Genomic DNA, 16775 nt, shown 5'->3' with positions numbered 1-16775 from the left:
TTCTTGCTGAAGATAATGAAAAAGAATCTGGAGAATGAGGGAGAAGTATTCAATGTAGCCTCTCGTTACCTGTTAGAAAATGTTGATCTTTGTAAATGTATTGCTGATGACGAAGCTCTTTTTGAAGAGCTGTTTGATGTTTTAGATAGTGCAACGAAATCATCTGATACAGATGCACTATTTGTTAACACATTGTACAGGAAGTCTGTAAAAGAGTTCAAGAAAAGACAGAAAAGCCAGCCTTCAAGCTGTTCATCAGGACTATCAAATATAGTATACTCTGTCTCTGTAGTTCCCTCAAGTTCAACATAAATTCCGAATATCTTTTGTTCATTTAAGTCATTTCGAGGACTTAATAAACGTGAATTTCTAGATGTGACAGAAGAGTCTCCTCTTGTTAGAAACTTGTACATGCTCATCGAGGGATTTTTGGCATTCAAAGATAATTCCAATTTTAAAGTATTGCTGACACCTAATATGGTACATAAAATAGAGCAGATTCGTCGCAAGAGAGGATGGAGCCGATTATCACCAGAATTCCTTGAATTATGGAATGACAATGATGTCATAGAGGCTGATATTATAAAAGAAAACGGTTGTGATCTTACGTCTAAGGAAGAGAGTGTGAGACGGGTTGGAAAGACAGTCGGAATTGATAACAAAATATCAAAGGTAAATAAGTTCAAAGTTAGAGATCTGTTTTACAGACCACTATCTTTTTCTTTTCATTTCAAACACCCTAACACGATTGATTGTTGTTTACCTGGAAAATGTGGGTTCCTTCTAAAAAGTACCCCTGATATGAAGTCTGGTGAACCACACAAGTTTAAACTTTAAAGGTTTTTTTTTTACAAATGTCTCAGACCCATAGCTAGATCTGTGAATTTTAGGCAGACCCACTCGACAGCGGCCAAATTTTGCGCATTATGAGCCCCAAGCCCGATACCCACTTTGCCTCCCAATTATATTATCATCTCGTAACTTCATAATGAAGGTTCCGTTATTCATTTAAAGATTAAGTTTTTTCGATTCTCGGCACGTAGCCCGACACGACACGTAGCCGGGGCGAAGCTCCTTTGGTTGGCTAGGGAGGGGGGAAGGCGCAGCCCCCCAGAAAATTTTTGAGAAATTATGTGTTTTAGACGACATTTGGCATTAAAGAAATTTTTAGGACAGTAATAATCAGACATCACAATAATACAAAGTTGGGGGGCTAGGGGGGCGCAGCCCTGGCCTTCGGAAAATTTTTGAGAAATAGGGTGTTCCAGACGACATTTGTAGGACAGCAATAATCAGACATTACAATAATACAAGGTTGGTGGGCTGGGGGGGGGGGGGGGCGCAACCCCCGGAAAATTTTTGAGAAATAGGGTGATTCAGACGACATTTGGCATTAAAGAAATTTGTAGGAGAGCAATAATCATACATCAGAATAATATAAAGTTGGTGGGCTAGGGGAGCGAACCCCCAGGAAAATTTTTGAGAAATAGGGTGATTAAAACGGCATTTGGCATTAAAGAAATTTGGGGATAGTAATAATCAGACATCACAATAATATAAAGTTGGGGGGCCGGGGGGGCGCAACCCCCAGAAAATTTTTGAGAAATAATGTGTTTTAGACGACATTTGGCATTAAAGAAATTTGTAGGACAGTAATAATCAGACATCACAATAATCTAATAATACAAAGTTGGGAGGCTAGGGGGGCGCACCCCCCGGAAAATTTTTGAGAAATAGGGTGATTCAGACGACATTAGGCATTAAAGAAATTAGTAGGGCAGTAATAATCCTGAGACATCACAATAATATAAAGTTGGTTGGCTAGGGAGGGGGGGGGGCGCAGCCAATCAGAAAATTTTTGAGAAATTATGTGTTTTAGACGACATTTGACATTAAAGAAATTTGTAGGACAGTAATTATAATCAGACATCACATTAATACAAAGTTGGAGGGCTAGGCAGGCGCAGCCCTGGCCTTCGGAAACTTTTTGAGAAATAGGGTGTTCCAGACGACATTTGTGGGACAGCAATAATCAGACATTACAATAATACAAGGTTGGTGGGCTGGGGGGGGGGCAGTAATAATCAGACATCACAATAATATAAAGTTGGGGGACTGGGGGGGGGCGCAGCCCCCAAGAAAATTTTTAGAAATTATTTGTTTTAGACGACATTAGGCATTAAAGAAATTTGTAGGACGGCGATAATACAAAGTTGGGGGTGCAGCCCCCGGAAAATTTTTGAGAAATAGGGTGTTCCAGACGACATTTGTGAGACAGCAATAATCAGACATTACAATAATACAAGATTGGTGGGCTGGGGGGGGGGCGCAGTAATAATCAGACATCACAATAATATAAAGTTGGGGGACTGGGGGGGGGCGCAGCCCCCAAGAAAATTTTTAGAAATTATTTGTTTTAGACGACATTAGGCATTAAAGAAATTTGTAGGACGGCGATAATACAAAGTTGGGGGTGCCCGGTGCAGCCCCCGGAAAATTTTTGAGAAATAGGGTGTTTCAGACGACATTTGGCATTAGAAATTTGTAATTTCAGACATCACAATAATACAAAGTTGGGGGCTAGGGGGGAACTCAGTACTTGTCACATTGAATGGAATAAGTACATATTGTATAGTGGGATTTGGGAATAATTTACGAAATGCTAAAGTCGATTGCCTGTCGTGTCGTTTAATCAAACAGTCATAAACACAGCCCACTTACCAGGCGACCATGGGGACTAGGGGGCTTATTTTTTTTGGGGTTCAATTTTTTTCCGGGGGTCTTCCCCTTGGCTACGTGTCTGCATTCTAGTTGCCAGACCCACTCTATTAGAGTGCAGACTCAACATTTTGGTTGCCAGACCCACTATTCTAGAGTCCAGACCCACAATTCTGGTTGTCATATCTCCTATATTCTAGTTCATAGACCCCCAATTCTGGTTGACAGAGTGAAGAATTACCATTCTGGTTGCCAGATTCACTCTTCTAGAGAGGAGACCCACTCTTCTAGTAGGTACAGAGTCAAGACCCACTATTCTAAAATGCAGACCCACCATTCTGGTTGCCAGACCCACTCTTCTAAGGCGAAGACCTACCATTCTGGTTGCCAGCCCCACTCTTCTAGAGTGTAGACGCACCATTCCGATTGCCAGACCCACTATTCTTGAGTGAACACTCACCTTTCGGGTTGCCGGACCCACTATTCTAGACTCTAGACTCCAGACGCACAATTCTGGTTGCCATATATCCTATATTCTAGTTTAGACCCCCAATTCTGGTTGACACTTGACAGAGTGTAGACTTACCATTCTGGTTGCCAGACCCACTCTTCTAGAGTGAAGACCCACTATTCTAGAATTCTTACCCACCATTCTTGTTGCCAGACCCACTCTTAGCTAGAGTGAAGACCCACTATTCAAGAATTCTGACCCACCATTCTTGTTTCCAGACCCACTACCCTAAGGTGCAGACCCACCATTCTGATTGCCAGACTCACTCATCTTGATTCCCTTGATTGCAGAGTGCAGACCCACTATTCTGGTTGCCAGACCCACTCTTATAGATTGCAGACACACCAATCTAGTTGCCAGACCCACTCTTCTAAAGTGTAGACCCACCAGACCTATTATTCTAGAGTGAAGACCCACCATTCGGGTTGTCAGACTCACTCTTCAAGGGTGTACGTACACCCACCATTCTGGTTGCCAGACCAACTTCTAGATTGCAGACCCACCATTCCAGCTGCCATACCCTCTCTTCTCAAGTCCAGACCCACTACTCTGGTTGTCAGACCCATTCTTCAAGGGTGTACGTACACCCACCGGCCACCATTCTGGTTGCCAGACCAACTTCTAGATTGCAGACCCACCATTCCAGCTGCCAGACCCACTCTTCTCAAGTCCAGACCCACCACTCGGGTTGTCAGACCCACTCTTCAAGGGTGTACGTACACCCACCATTCTGGTTGCCAGACCAACTTCTAGATTGCAGACCCACCATTCCAGCTGCCAGACCCACTCTTCTCAAGTGCATATTTACCACTCTGGTTGTCAGACCCACTCTTTAAGGGTGCAGACCATAGGTGCAGATTTCGTTTTGAGGTGAACTTTTAAGTTCCCGAGAAATTTTCTTAAGTTTGCTTTTTTTCCTCCTCGGGCACATTCGTAACCTACGGGCCAGGTAAACCTAGACTACATATTGACCGTTATGTACGTCGGTATCTGTTGAGGAGCCAAATCATCTGAAAAGCCCTTAACCTATATTTTGCTCAGGCACGTAGCCAGGATTTTTCTTTGGGGGGGGGGGGGGGGCTGTCGGCAAGCGAAGCTGCAAGCTGTGGCAGGGGTCTGGGGGCGCGGCCCCCAGCGGGGTCCAGGTAAGGGGCGGACCACATTGGCGGGGGCTAGGGGGGCGCAGCCCCCCGGAAAAATTTTGCGAAATAGGGTGTTTTAGGCTAAATTGAAAGTTTAATGAATTTACAAAAATGTATGGTTTGGCATAATCATTGCCTACAATCCTGACCTGAGTAATTTACCCCTTTGAGACTTTATTTTGGGTTGAAAATTAAGTTTATCGAGAGGAAGTGAAAAATCTCTGGTTCAAATTTGGATTTGAAGCCATGTTTAATTTTTTCTGTTGAGGTCGATTTTTTGCGCAGAAAGCGTTTGATTTTAGGGGAAAAAATTTATGTTTGCTTTTAATTTTTATGGTGCCGACGGCACCTGAAATCGACGAAATCTGCAGGGGTGGTGCAGACTGCAGACCGACCGTTCTGGTTGCCAGACCCACTTATAGATTGCAGACCCAACATTCTAGCTGCCAGACCCACTCTTCTCAAGTGCAGACCCACCACTCTGGTTGTCAGACCCACTCTTTAAGCCTGAAGGGTGCAGACCCACCATTCATGTTGCCTGACCCACGTCTAGATTGCAGACCCACCATTCTAACTGCCAGACCCACTTCTAGATTGCAGACCCAACATTCTAGCTGCCAGACCCACTCTTCAAGGGTGTAGACCCACAATTCTGGTTAACAGACCCACTTCTAGATTGCATACCCACCATTCTAGCTGCCAGACCCACTATTCTCAAGTGCACACCCACCACTCTGGTTGTCAGACCACTCTTTAAGGGTACAGACCCATCATTCTGGTTGCCAGACCCACTTCTAGATTGCAGACCCACCATTCTAGCGGCCAGACCCACTCTTCTCAAGTGCAGACCCACCACTCTAGGCAACAGGGGTGAATAATATCAACAAATAAAGATTGTTTAATTTTTGCAAAAAATTTTTCGTCATGTGACAACCCTTCCCAACCCCCCTCAACCCCCTACCCCTCCCCCTAAAAAACTCATCGGATTTTTGCTTCCCGCGAACATGATTTTTTCTGAAAATTTTTGTCAAGCCAGATCTGTAAATCTATCAAATATGTTAAAAAAAAACCTTAGTCACTTTAAAGTAAACCTTTGTTTAGATTTGATTGGGAATCGAGCGGTATACTCGATTAATGTTTACTCAAAATTATAATACAAACAGTAATAGATAGAAAATAGTAACGTTAAAGAATTCTTTTTAAAAAAACCCTCTGGAAAGGGCACTGCACACGGTTTATCAAAAAGTACACTGTGATCATGAAGTACTATGAACTACAGATTTAAAAACACAACGCTTCACCAACACATGATATTACACATCCATAATATCGATCCTATAGGTTAAGAAGTTTAGAATTGCACTGAACAGCTTAGACTATTGTTTTTAAAATTTTGTGCAAAATTTTACCATCAGTGATTAATGATTTTGGCCGGTAACTCAGCGCTTACAGTAATTATGAGTGCGCGATTGAGATTAATGTATGGAAAAAGAATTTAGCGGCAGTGAAATGCTTGCTTATCTACGCTAAGTGGGGGTAGTTATGCGAGCGGTTATTATATTGGTAGTCAGGAATTGCAAGTTGTTATTTAAATTTGTGTCATTTAGTGTAGTTTCTATGTGTTGGGTTGTGTGATTTTCATACTGCTCCCTGTTGCAAGCCATTAATTAGACAATAGACTTAATTTAAACTTAGATTATATTCGTTTCAGTTGAAATTCGATTCAGGTTAAATGTTAAAAGTTTAAATTTCACGTCTAGACTGTCTTAGGCCAGGAACATTGTGCAGTAGGAATGGTTGCCACTCGTTAACATCACCATCACTTTGAAGATTAAGTAGCATTTTCTTGGCACTAGTCTTGAACAGATTTATCGAAAATAATGTCGGAAGTGTAGTAACGTCTGCTTTGTCTGCGAAGACAGAGAGCAGTGGTCCCTTGTAGAAAATACTGTTTTGAAAGTGTTTTTTTCCCGTATAACTGGAGCCAGGAGCAGGCTGACGTGTGATCAGAAAGTTTTGTGGGTATGTCGGCGGGAAAAGCTTGAGAGATGTTTTTGGGGACTAATTGTGGCATGTTTTTAACTTTATGCATCAAGATAATTGTGTTGTAAACGATAAGACCATGCACAGTGAGAATTTCATGTTCACTGAAAAATGGCTTTGTGTGTTGTGGTAAGGCACCTTCCTTAAAGTAGTAGTTTACGAAGCCAGGCATAATAGCCCTTATTCCTTGCTTCTGTTTGCTGAATAAAGCATCTATATGGCTTTTTGCAGCAAAACCCCATATCAATGAACAATAGTTTATATGAGACTGTACAAAGCTTTGGTATATCTGGAGTCTAACTTTAATCGGCAGCCGACTTTTTATTTTGTACATAATACCAATATACCGCATCATTTTCGCTTTAAGAGCAGTAATGTGACTGGTCCAGGTCAATTTTTCGTCAACAATTACGCCAAGAAATCGGGCCTCAGTTTTTCGCTCAATAGTGGTGCCTGCAATTTGAATATTTACGTCAGGTGTTGAGGTTCTGTTGGGTGAGAGGAGCATGTAGCACGTTTTCTTAAGGTTTAACGAAAGACCATTTTGATCTACCCAGTTTATCAATAAAGGTGAAAATTCTGTCATCTTTTGTAGTATTTCTTGATGATTTTTACCTGAGATAATTATGTTTGCGTCGTCAGCATATAAAACAAATTTTGCGTACGATTTGATTTTTGGCATGTCATTGATATATATTATGAAAAGTAAAGGTCCTAGAATACTGCCTTGCGGCACTCCGTGTCTCATGGACTGTGAGGAAGAATTTGTGCCCCCTATTGAAACATACTGACTCCTGGAACTTAGATAAGACTTGAACCATTGGTGTGCTAGTCCTCTTATGCCATAATGATACAGTTTGTCTAAGAGAATATCGTGGGAAATTACATCAAACGCTTTGCTAAAATCAAGTAGGAGGAGTAGAGAGACCTCTTTTTTGGAGAGGTCGTGTCTAATCGTGTTGGTTGCATCAAGGAGCGCATGCTCACACGACCGACCCGGCCGAAAACCGTATTGTTGTTAGATCAAGAAGAATATCCTGAGGGACTTCATATTCATCCTGACTTTGTGAAAGCGGACAAAATTCATTTGGTGCCTTTGTTTGAGTATGACCATGGAATGAGATACTTCTTAGCCAGTTTTACCTGGAATGAGTTCGGTATTGTGATAAAATATGATGAGGGATCAATGTTAGCATGGAAAGTAGGTGGTGTATACTTATCCCCTGGTGACTTTCTTAAGCTGTCTGCGTTCATAACTTTGTGATTCTTTTGAGCAATTTTTACGAGTTTTAGATATTCCACTGGTTTGGAGTGGCTATAGATCCTCAGATTCGTAGGTGAAATTACGATTTATGTTGAATAACTTTACCACTTTATACCAATCTACTTTTGAAACACCGTACCCTGTGAATCATTTATATCAGGGAATCTAATACGTTTAAATAAAATTGAATAATTTTCAATAGTGTTTTTTTTTGTCAAATCTTCTTTGTTTTCATCAATGATTGATGTTATTATAACTGTCATTAGATATTAAACAGCACAATAGCTCTTCAAGTTTGTGCTTAAACGTTTTCTTTATAAAATAGCTCAAAAATGTGTTGTTTACTAACAATATCAATCCACTAGAATATCATGGCTCCTAAAGTGGTGGTACCGGCAGATTTTGGTATAGAGAACCTACACTCTCAGTTTCACGGTAACGTGGTCCTAAAGTTACGAGGAGGAGAGGACATAAAAGCAAACTCTCTAATCCTGTCTTACCACAGTTCAGTGTTTGTTCACCTGTTCCTGGAACTACAACAGTCTGTTCTGGAGATGGAGGACTTTGTGGGGGAGGCGGTGAAGAGTTTCCTGGGGGCCCTGTACAGCGGGGAGATCCAACTAGTGAGGCACTTGTTCAGAGATGTCAACAAGCTCTGTCACGTCTTCAAAGTGGAGTGGTTGTCAGGGAGATGTTGGGACTACTTCACTGGTCTGGTGGGTGATGTTAGTGTTCACACTGACTACCAGACTTTGTTGTTCTTGTTTGAGGAGGCCAGGTTTTGTATGAGAGTGATGAAATGTGACAAGTTTGTGGACGTGGTGGTACAGAAGATTTGTGGTCTGGAGAACAGAGCTGAGATATTTGTTGAACCCTACATGAAGCTGAACTATGTTGGACTAGATGCTATTCAACTGAATTGTATCATTCAGATTACTCAAAACAGTCCATCTTCTCTGCTGCACATTGTAAAACAAAATATAGAGAAGCAAGGAATGGTGCTTGATGAAACCTCCCGATTCCTGCTGCAGAATATAAACCTCTCTTTATGTATCACCGATAACGAAGCACTTTTTGAGGAGGTGTTTGATACTTTAGAGAATCTCGTGCAGCTAACTCTAAAGGATTCGGTTATGATTAATAAGCTGTACAGAAAATCTGTTAAATATGCCAAAGACCGCATGTCCTCAAGAGCGTCTCATTCTTGCTGTAATACAGATTCGATTTTAACTGTGATTCCCAATGTGTTTTCATCCTTTGCCCCTTTCGATCCGGGTCATTATGATAGCGATCTGGATTTCTTAGATGCAGCAGCTGATTTTCCCCTAATCGCTAATCTGTACATGCTTATTGAGGGACTCATTCTGAACTTTTATTACAATGATGATCAAGCTCATAATGCCCTATTAATCAATAAATTGGAGAAAATTAGAATTAAAAGAGGCTGGGGGAAAATCTCTCCACTCTTTATTGAATCTTGGCCTGATATTGATGAGGACTACCCCAAATATCGTGATATGATCAAAAATTATGGCCATGATTTCCTGTCGAGCGATGAGAGTTTTCGAAGGGTTGGCAAGATTGTTGGACTAGGCAACAGATCAGTAAACAATAAAATCAAAACCACGTGCACTATAGAACAGCTTTTTTCCACCGAGCAACAATTTGCATTCCATTTCAAGCATCCTAACACTAGGGATTGTCCCAGGGCCGGAAAATGTGGGTTCTTGCTAAAAGTTACACCAATTTTCAAGTCAGGCAGACCATGCAAGTTTACTGCTAATATCTGTTTAGTTCAATCAGAATATCCTGAAGGACTTCACATTCATCCTGAGTGTGTCAAATCAGAAAAAATACACCTTACTGTTATGAGCCGTATTTATTCCACTGATATGGAACATATGCTAGGATTTTTCACCTGGAATGAAGATGGAATAATATTTGAAAAGGATCCTGAATTCCCAGAAGAATTATGGAACGTTGATGGTTATCCATTCAGTCGTAACGAGGAGATAAAACTGGTTTGTTTTATCAATAAATAATTGTGATATAAATTGTTACAGTTTCCTGGATGACCCAAAAATTTGGTACAGACTACAGAATCGGGAATCCGTTGAGAGAGTAAGAGGCTAAGACTCATAGACTGTGATCTAAATTTTTACTCGTTGCAAATAACAAATAAATTGTCACTCAACTTCATTAAGATACTCAGTTTGAATAGTTTTTGTGTGTATGCTCCTGTTAAATGCTAATAATAATGTGTACCTTTAATAAAGGTTGCGAAATATTATCCATTATGATTAAATTATAGATTGTAACGTTTATACACCGTTTCTATGGAACGTGATTTTTGTGACTTTGAATTTACCCTTTAATAAGCATGTTACTTTTTAATCGATGTGTTAATATTAAACAAAGTAATTCAAATGTATCTCAAATAGTGTATCGAATACGAAATGCAGTTTAGATGCAGATGATTCCTTTGAGTAGGTTAACAACACCCTTGAGCTGTTCAGGAAGGTTGAGAACTTCAATAACCTTGTCCACAGTTCCTCCACAGAGTAGCTCCTTCTTCAATGCAATCAGCTTCCTAATCAGCTCCTGAGGACAAATCAGTTTTAGTGATTTCTTCTTTTAGATTCGGATGTTAAGTTTATTTTGAAGATCTTTACAACTTAATTCATGGTTTAAAAAGTTTTACGGTAAGTAATTAGTATTCAGTATTGACCATTTCATTTTGACATCAATCTTTGGCATCCAAAATTGAATTGTGATGACTTAAATATTCTCTATAACCTGAACTATAAGAGCCCTCTTGAATCTAATAACTGTACCTGAATGACTGGGTCGTTGAAGTCGATGAATTCAAGTTCACCATCCTCAGCTCGGAGAGCTACTTCAACACTGAAATTCATGTAAAGTGTAACTGAACGGTAAACAGCGTTAGTTCAACAGAATAACGGATTCATCGACACGAATATAAATTACATCGGCTAGAACGTATGTTGATAGATAAGGCTAACATAAAGCTGAATGTTGAACACTTACCCATAAGCAGTGGCCACAAAGGCAGCAGTCACAAAAAGATGCTTAAACATCACGAGAGATAGATAAAAGTTAAACTGGGCAAGTTAATTTAGAAATATTGGTGCAGTCAGCGGTGACTAGATAATATATATACCATTAATTTGTAGAACAGATGGTTGAATTGTAAACTGATTAGTTCGTCGTAAACTCTGCTCACCATTGTCAAACTTTGAGTTGGACAGCTTTGATTAAGTTATGTGATCATCTCATTTAAAATTTCTTTGTTTTCTTATTAAATCTTCTCATAATCTTACGAGTTTAATTGTTTTAGTGGGACACCTACTGAATTTAGAGAATTAGATCATGTCTTTGAAATTTTAAATTGAATTAGATATTATAAATCAAAAAGTGGAATAACTTTGTCGAATTAAAATCTTACTTGAACGATTCAAATGATTTTCTACGTCAGGGCAACTTTCCGTCAGGGTTATTAAAAACCGTTGAGGCGCCTAAAACTCCAGGTGGTTCATAAATTATAGGCAGTTGAGATCACACGACAATCATGCCTTACTTAAAATACAACGATTTAAATCTTATATTCTGACATGTGATCTGAGCATTTGGGAGCTATAGGCAGCAGCTAAAAGGCCAACAATGCGTGTAGATGTATTACCAATATATATAATATCAGTGATAGGATTTTGGTACTTTAAGAATATAATACTGTTTGTTGGATAAATGTTCCTTTGTTCCAAATTTAAAATATTTAACATTGAACTGTTTCCTCCTAGGGAATATGAATCTGAACGAAGCAAAGCAGAAGTTTTCAGAGCTATTATTGAACACAAAAGCTGAGTCAAGAGAGGATCTGATAAACTTTCTCAAGAACTCTGAAGAAATAGAAGATTTTATCAGCGATTCCCATGTTCAAATCCTGGAGTCCATTTCAGAGCAGCTGCGTTCAGTCGTACCGTGTTCTGGAGTTTTACAATCTGAATCAATCGTCAACCTGGACGATCCTCAGACTGAACACATTGACGCTTTTCTCTTTCCAGACGATGTTTTAGATGATTTCTGTGACGAGGGAAAGATGAGTAGACATTACTGTTCAAACTGTGGTTCTAAGAAAACTCAGAAACTAGACTTGGTATCACATTCCTTTTCAGTGTGGGAGTTGAAATGGCTCTTCACTAAAATCCTCCCTCCACTCGCTAACAAAGTCATCATGGATGTTGGTTCTAGGTTGGGATGCGTTCTTTACGCTGCTGCCGAGTACACAAACGCTTCTAAAATAATCGGTGTAGAACTAAACCCTGATTTCTGTGCACTGCAGAACTCCATCATCGAACAGTACAACTACGACAAGATAGAAGTGATACAAGCTGATATCAGAACACAAGATCAGCTGCTGAAATCTTGCGACGTGGTAATACTGAACAACGTATTCGAACATTTCCAAAGTCCAGAGGATCAAGCAAAGTGTTGGGACGTTATATTTGGTAGTCTGAGAAGAAAGGGTCAGGTTATTGTTACGGTTCCGTCTTTACAGGAAAGTTTGGATGAGTTGAAAGGTCAACTACCCGACAACTGGGTTAGTGAGATTGAGTGGGAGTTGGATGAGGAACTGGTTCCTGATGAGTGTGATTTGGAGTCCCTCAAATCAGTTCATCTTTACCAAGTTCTGTGATTTTAACGGGTTTTTATATACATGCCATCTGTACTGTATTTATTTATTGTCTGGACTTTTATCTAATGCTTTAACAACTTTAACAACTTCATAGATTCATCTGAGCATGTGAGCTAGGAATATTCCATATTGTGTTTTAAAACAACGAAATTGTGTCACACTCCCGTCTCCCTAAGAAAGCTGATAACACTATCTTGATACTCTAAATATCTAAGTATTGAGAAGCACGTTTTTATATTCGTATTTGTAAGGCGCGACGACAAATTTACGCGAAGACGCATAAATTGTTTTACTCGGAAACGTCATGTTCACGCGGTAATTTTGTTGAAATTTGTAGAAATTATGTTGAGTAGCTCTAACTAGACGTATCGCACGGAAATTTTAGATGCACATTTTCATTGCTTATCCTAAAAGAGAATTATAATAGTCAGATAGATTCACTGTCATGGATGTGCCATTGAAATTTTGTTTATTTTGTGTGAGTTGCTGTATTTAATGGGAATGCTGTATTTAGTAAAAATTATTAATTACCATTATTATCTTGTTGTTAATCAGTTACTTCTCTAAGGCAGGATGGGAATGCAATTTGAGTATGACGAGACGGGGTCTACCTTCTACTACTTTATGTTGGCATTCCTCCTCATCGTCTTTATCCCTCTGACCTACGTAATATGGCCATTTTACCCTGACCCCAGATCCAAAAGACGAACTGTGCCCTGTACCTGTAAGTCTTGTGTTGGCAAATCTTCCATGCTCAAAGAGAAACGTAAGAACACTGGCAGTAAGATTATAAAAAGTTTGGTTATTATCCTAGGGTGGAGCGCAGTGGCGTACTTTGCTTTCAAAGCGTCCACCACAGAGAATACGCATGTCGAGTATAACCCCTTTACAATTCTTGGCATTGATCCTAGTTCCACGACTAAGGAGATTAAGAAAGCTTACAAAAAGCTGTCGCTGGTTCACCATCCTGACAAGGGAGGTGACGAGCAAATGTTTGTACAGATAAACAAGGCCTACCAGGCTTTAACTGACGATGTAACGCGTCAGAACTGGATCGATCATGGAATCCTGATGGCCCTCAAGCTATGCAGTTTGGTATTGCCCTACCCTCCTGGATAGTCGACAAGAACAATTCCGTGTTCGTGTTGGGACTGTATGTGCTAATGTTCATGATCCTGCTCCCAACTGTGGTGGGGTCCTGGTGGTACAGATCTATAAAATATTCAGCGGATGATATTCTACTTCATACCACCCAGCTTTACCTCTCATTCCTTGCCAAGAACAGTCTTCATAATGTTAGCAAGTGCATCATGATCCTGTGCTCTGCGTTTGAGTTCGAGAAATCACAGAATAAAGAGGTGAAAGAACGGGAATCAGATAATATCCAGATACCACTCCTGATGAAGGAGTGCAAGCAGCTTCACGAGAAAAATCCCAATCCGCCCTTCAAATACCTTTACAGTATTAAGGCTAGGACACTGTTTCATTCGTTTTGCAACCGTTCAGAGAAACTAAATGAAGAAAATAATCTTGACATCAACATCATAACTAAGAAAATACCTGCCCTGATCAGCGAGGCACTCAACATCTGTTTCCAACTGATCTACTTCTCTAAGCGACAAAAACACGTCGCAGCACCGAACGTTAAAACATTTGAAAACTTGATAAAAATAAACGTAATGGCGATCCAAGCGACGTGGGACAACAAGTCACCTCTCCTGCAACTCCCTCACTTCACTGAGGAAATGTTGAAGTATTTCTCCACCAAACGTAGTAACATCAAGTCTCTGCTCCAGTTTGCTCAGCTCAGTGACGCTGATAGGAGGAGTAGGCTGAGGATGTTGGGGGAAGAGGAGTATGATAATATGATGAGGGTCTGCTGGGAGATGCCACATATTGATATGGAAGTCAAGAGCGAGGTTAGCAATGTTTTATATAGATTTTTTGAGACTTATTGTTTTGAGAGTTTTGCCTGATCAGTTTTTACTGAAACACGTCTGCCACAAATATTCTTAACCAGCGAAATCTCATATGTCTGCTTAACAAACTACCGGGTAGAACAGGGGGGGGGGGTCTGCTAAAATAGTGTAGCAGACCCCCCCCCCTCCCCTCCCCGGGTAGAACTTGTAAGATAGAAGTCCGTGCTGAGTGTTGACTTCAGTTAATTACCAGTAGTGTTTACCCTGTCCTACACCAGGTTTTAGATGACGAGAACACGATGACTATCTCTGCTGGTTCCATTGTGACGGTCACGTGCTTCTTGGACAGGAAGTCACTCAGGTTTGTTCATTTAGCATATACGTAATTTTTGGTTTTTTTAAACGCTCCGCCAGGCGCCATGTGATGTTGCTAAGTTGACACTCGACAGCAATTACAGAAAATTAAAAATGAACGCAAATTGTGTATCGTCATAATACTTTATTTAGAATTATTATTTTCCAGGGATGTGGTTGACATTCTAGATGACGATGAGCCAGTTCTTGCGCTCAAGGATGAAGAAGATAAGGATGTCAAGAAAAAATCATGGCAGAAACAAGCTAAGAAGCAGAAAAATGTGCAGAAGAAAAAGAAGGTCTCCCAAAAGAAGAAAAGCAAGAGTGAGGAAAATAAAGAGAACGAGAATGCAGGTAATCAAGCTTTATTTCTTTTTTCATTCTCTTCGAAGGATGTTTTTATGTTTATGAAATCAGTTTCTTTGCTAGTAGTCAATAACTACACCGTTCTTCTTCTACTTAAGTTTTCGCATCCATAAGTTCAATTTCATTTTGCCACGGATTGGTCTCAACGATAACTTCTCAGAGGAAGAGAACAAGCAGTTGGTAAAACAGGGAGAGGAGGAAGCTGACGATGAAAACGAGGAAGACAGCGAGGATGAGCGGGAGAAGTCAGACGCTGAAGACAGGTATGAGCTGATATTTGTTTCAGTTTAGAATTTATAAGACTCAAGGTCAATTTATAAAGAGTTCGCATTTAAAAATGATGATCGACTTTTGTTAGTATTTATTATTATAAATAATTTATATTGTAAATAGAAAGCTGAAATCCTATTTTTAAATTTAGCTCTCAAACCAGGTCTGATGATGAGAACGAATCAGGCAGTGAAGACGAAGAGTCGACAGGAGGAGGTGACAAGGACTACGATGACGACGAGGAATGGAGATCCCTACAACAAGAAATCACAAAGAAGAAGAACAAGGATGGTGATGGAGCTGACTCTCACCCAGTTCACTGCCCTTTCTTCCCTGTCGACAAGGAGGAGGGCTGGTGGGTTTTCATTGCGGATAGAAAGACTGGCGAGGTCATCACACCTCCCAAATACGTGGCGGGTCTGGAGGACAAACAGGAAGTTATCCTGAAGTTCCAGGCACCCGAAGTTCTGGGACACCACAAGTTTAATGTTATACTGAAGAGTGACTCGTACCTGAGCTGTGAGAAGGAGGTTTTGTTGAAGCTGCTGGTAGAGAAGGCTATAGAGACGAAGGCAGTGAAGCAGTGGGAGCACATATCCGACTCTGAGGAGAGTGATAGTTTGTCAGAGAGTGAGATCACTGATACGGACAGTGACGAGGAGGAGGATGAGGACTAGTTGTCTTGCTTCTTTTGTAGTTTATAAGTTACCTTCGTCCTTAGGTTTTCTAGCACCAATACGCGTTACAACTGCCACAGTTTTCTTATCGGTATATCGCGTCAGAACTAAGAATTAAGATCATTGTTTATTTTTGCTGAGATCCAGAATCCATGATGTTCATATATTTGTTCGTCGAAATTGTATGTAATCCTTGCTTAGGAGTTAGGAGTTACTGTTAGAGCTTAAATTCAAGTCATTACTTTATGTTATCATTATAAATCGCTGATTACCCTTGTCTTAATCGTTCGGAAGAAACAATCTTACAATATTATAAAACTTTATGTTTGGCTCGGATAGATCTAGATGGAAAATGTTAATTTAATTGAAATTGTCTTATGGGTTTTGTTTAGAGATTTTTACTTTTTTCCCCCTCATATATGCAGTAAATTGAACACGGTTCAATTTTTGTTTGTGATGAATTTAATTTTCAGATGATTGACCTTTTAGATTTAAAGATGGTTGGGTTACGGTAACAATAATTTAGATAAATTAACAAAATTCTATTTTATTTGCATTGTTCGAATAATTTGTTTTAAAACACGCCATTTACTTCTGATAAGTCGAAGAAAATAATATTTATTTCGGATTCATTGTGAACATAACGATATTAAGTGTTTTGATTTAAACTACATTTAGATCTGCGTGTTTCCCTGATTCCTCTGACAATCAAGTTTCGTAGTACTCTAAAAACTGAATTGGATGATGGGGTCTGTCTTTCTAAAATGTAAACAAAAGTTTTCTAATGTGAGCCAATC

General features: G+C 40.0%; 2 protein-coding genes across 2 annotated transcripts in view; both read left to right on the top strand.

The window, feature by feature from the left end:
- The window catches only part of LOC134816098 (translocation protein SEC63 homolog), a 44071-nt gene extending 27416 nt beyond the window's left edge, over positions 1 to 16655 (top strand). Inside the window, 6 exon segments of the mRNA XM_063824845.1 lie at positions 12961 to 13455; positions 13458 to 14311; positions 14590 to 14672; positions 14835 to 15019; positions 15192 to 15294; positions 15465 to 16655. Of these exon segments, the coding sequence (XP_063680915.1) occupies positions 12966 to 13455; positions 13458 to 14311; positions 14590 to 14672; positions 14835 to 15019; positions 15192 to 15294; positions 15465 to 15978 (2229 nt within the window). The 5' untranslated portion in view covers positions 12961 to 12965 and the 3' untranslated portion in view covers positions 15979 to 16655.
- Positions 11502 to 12392, top strand: LOC134815484 (uncharacterized). Its single transcript, XM_063824021.1, has one exon. It carries the CDS (start codon positions 11502 to 11504, stop codon positions 12390 to 12392), a length of 891 nt encoding a protein of 296 aa, XP_063680091.1.
- Positions 16656 to 16775: the final 120 nt, after the last annotated feature.

Source organism: Bolinopsis microptera, chromosome 5 (genome assembly GCF_026151205.1).
Source record: "Bolinopsis microptera isolate Bmic1 chromosome 5, MBARI_Bmic_1.0, whole genome shotgun sequence".
Taxonomy (NCBI): Eukaryota; Metazoa; Ctenophora; class Tentaculata; order Lobata; family Bolinopsidae; genus Bolinopsis; species Bolinopsis microptera.
This window is presented reverse-complemented; position numbering and strand designations above follow the sequence as displayed.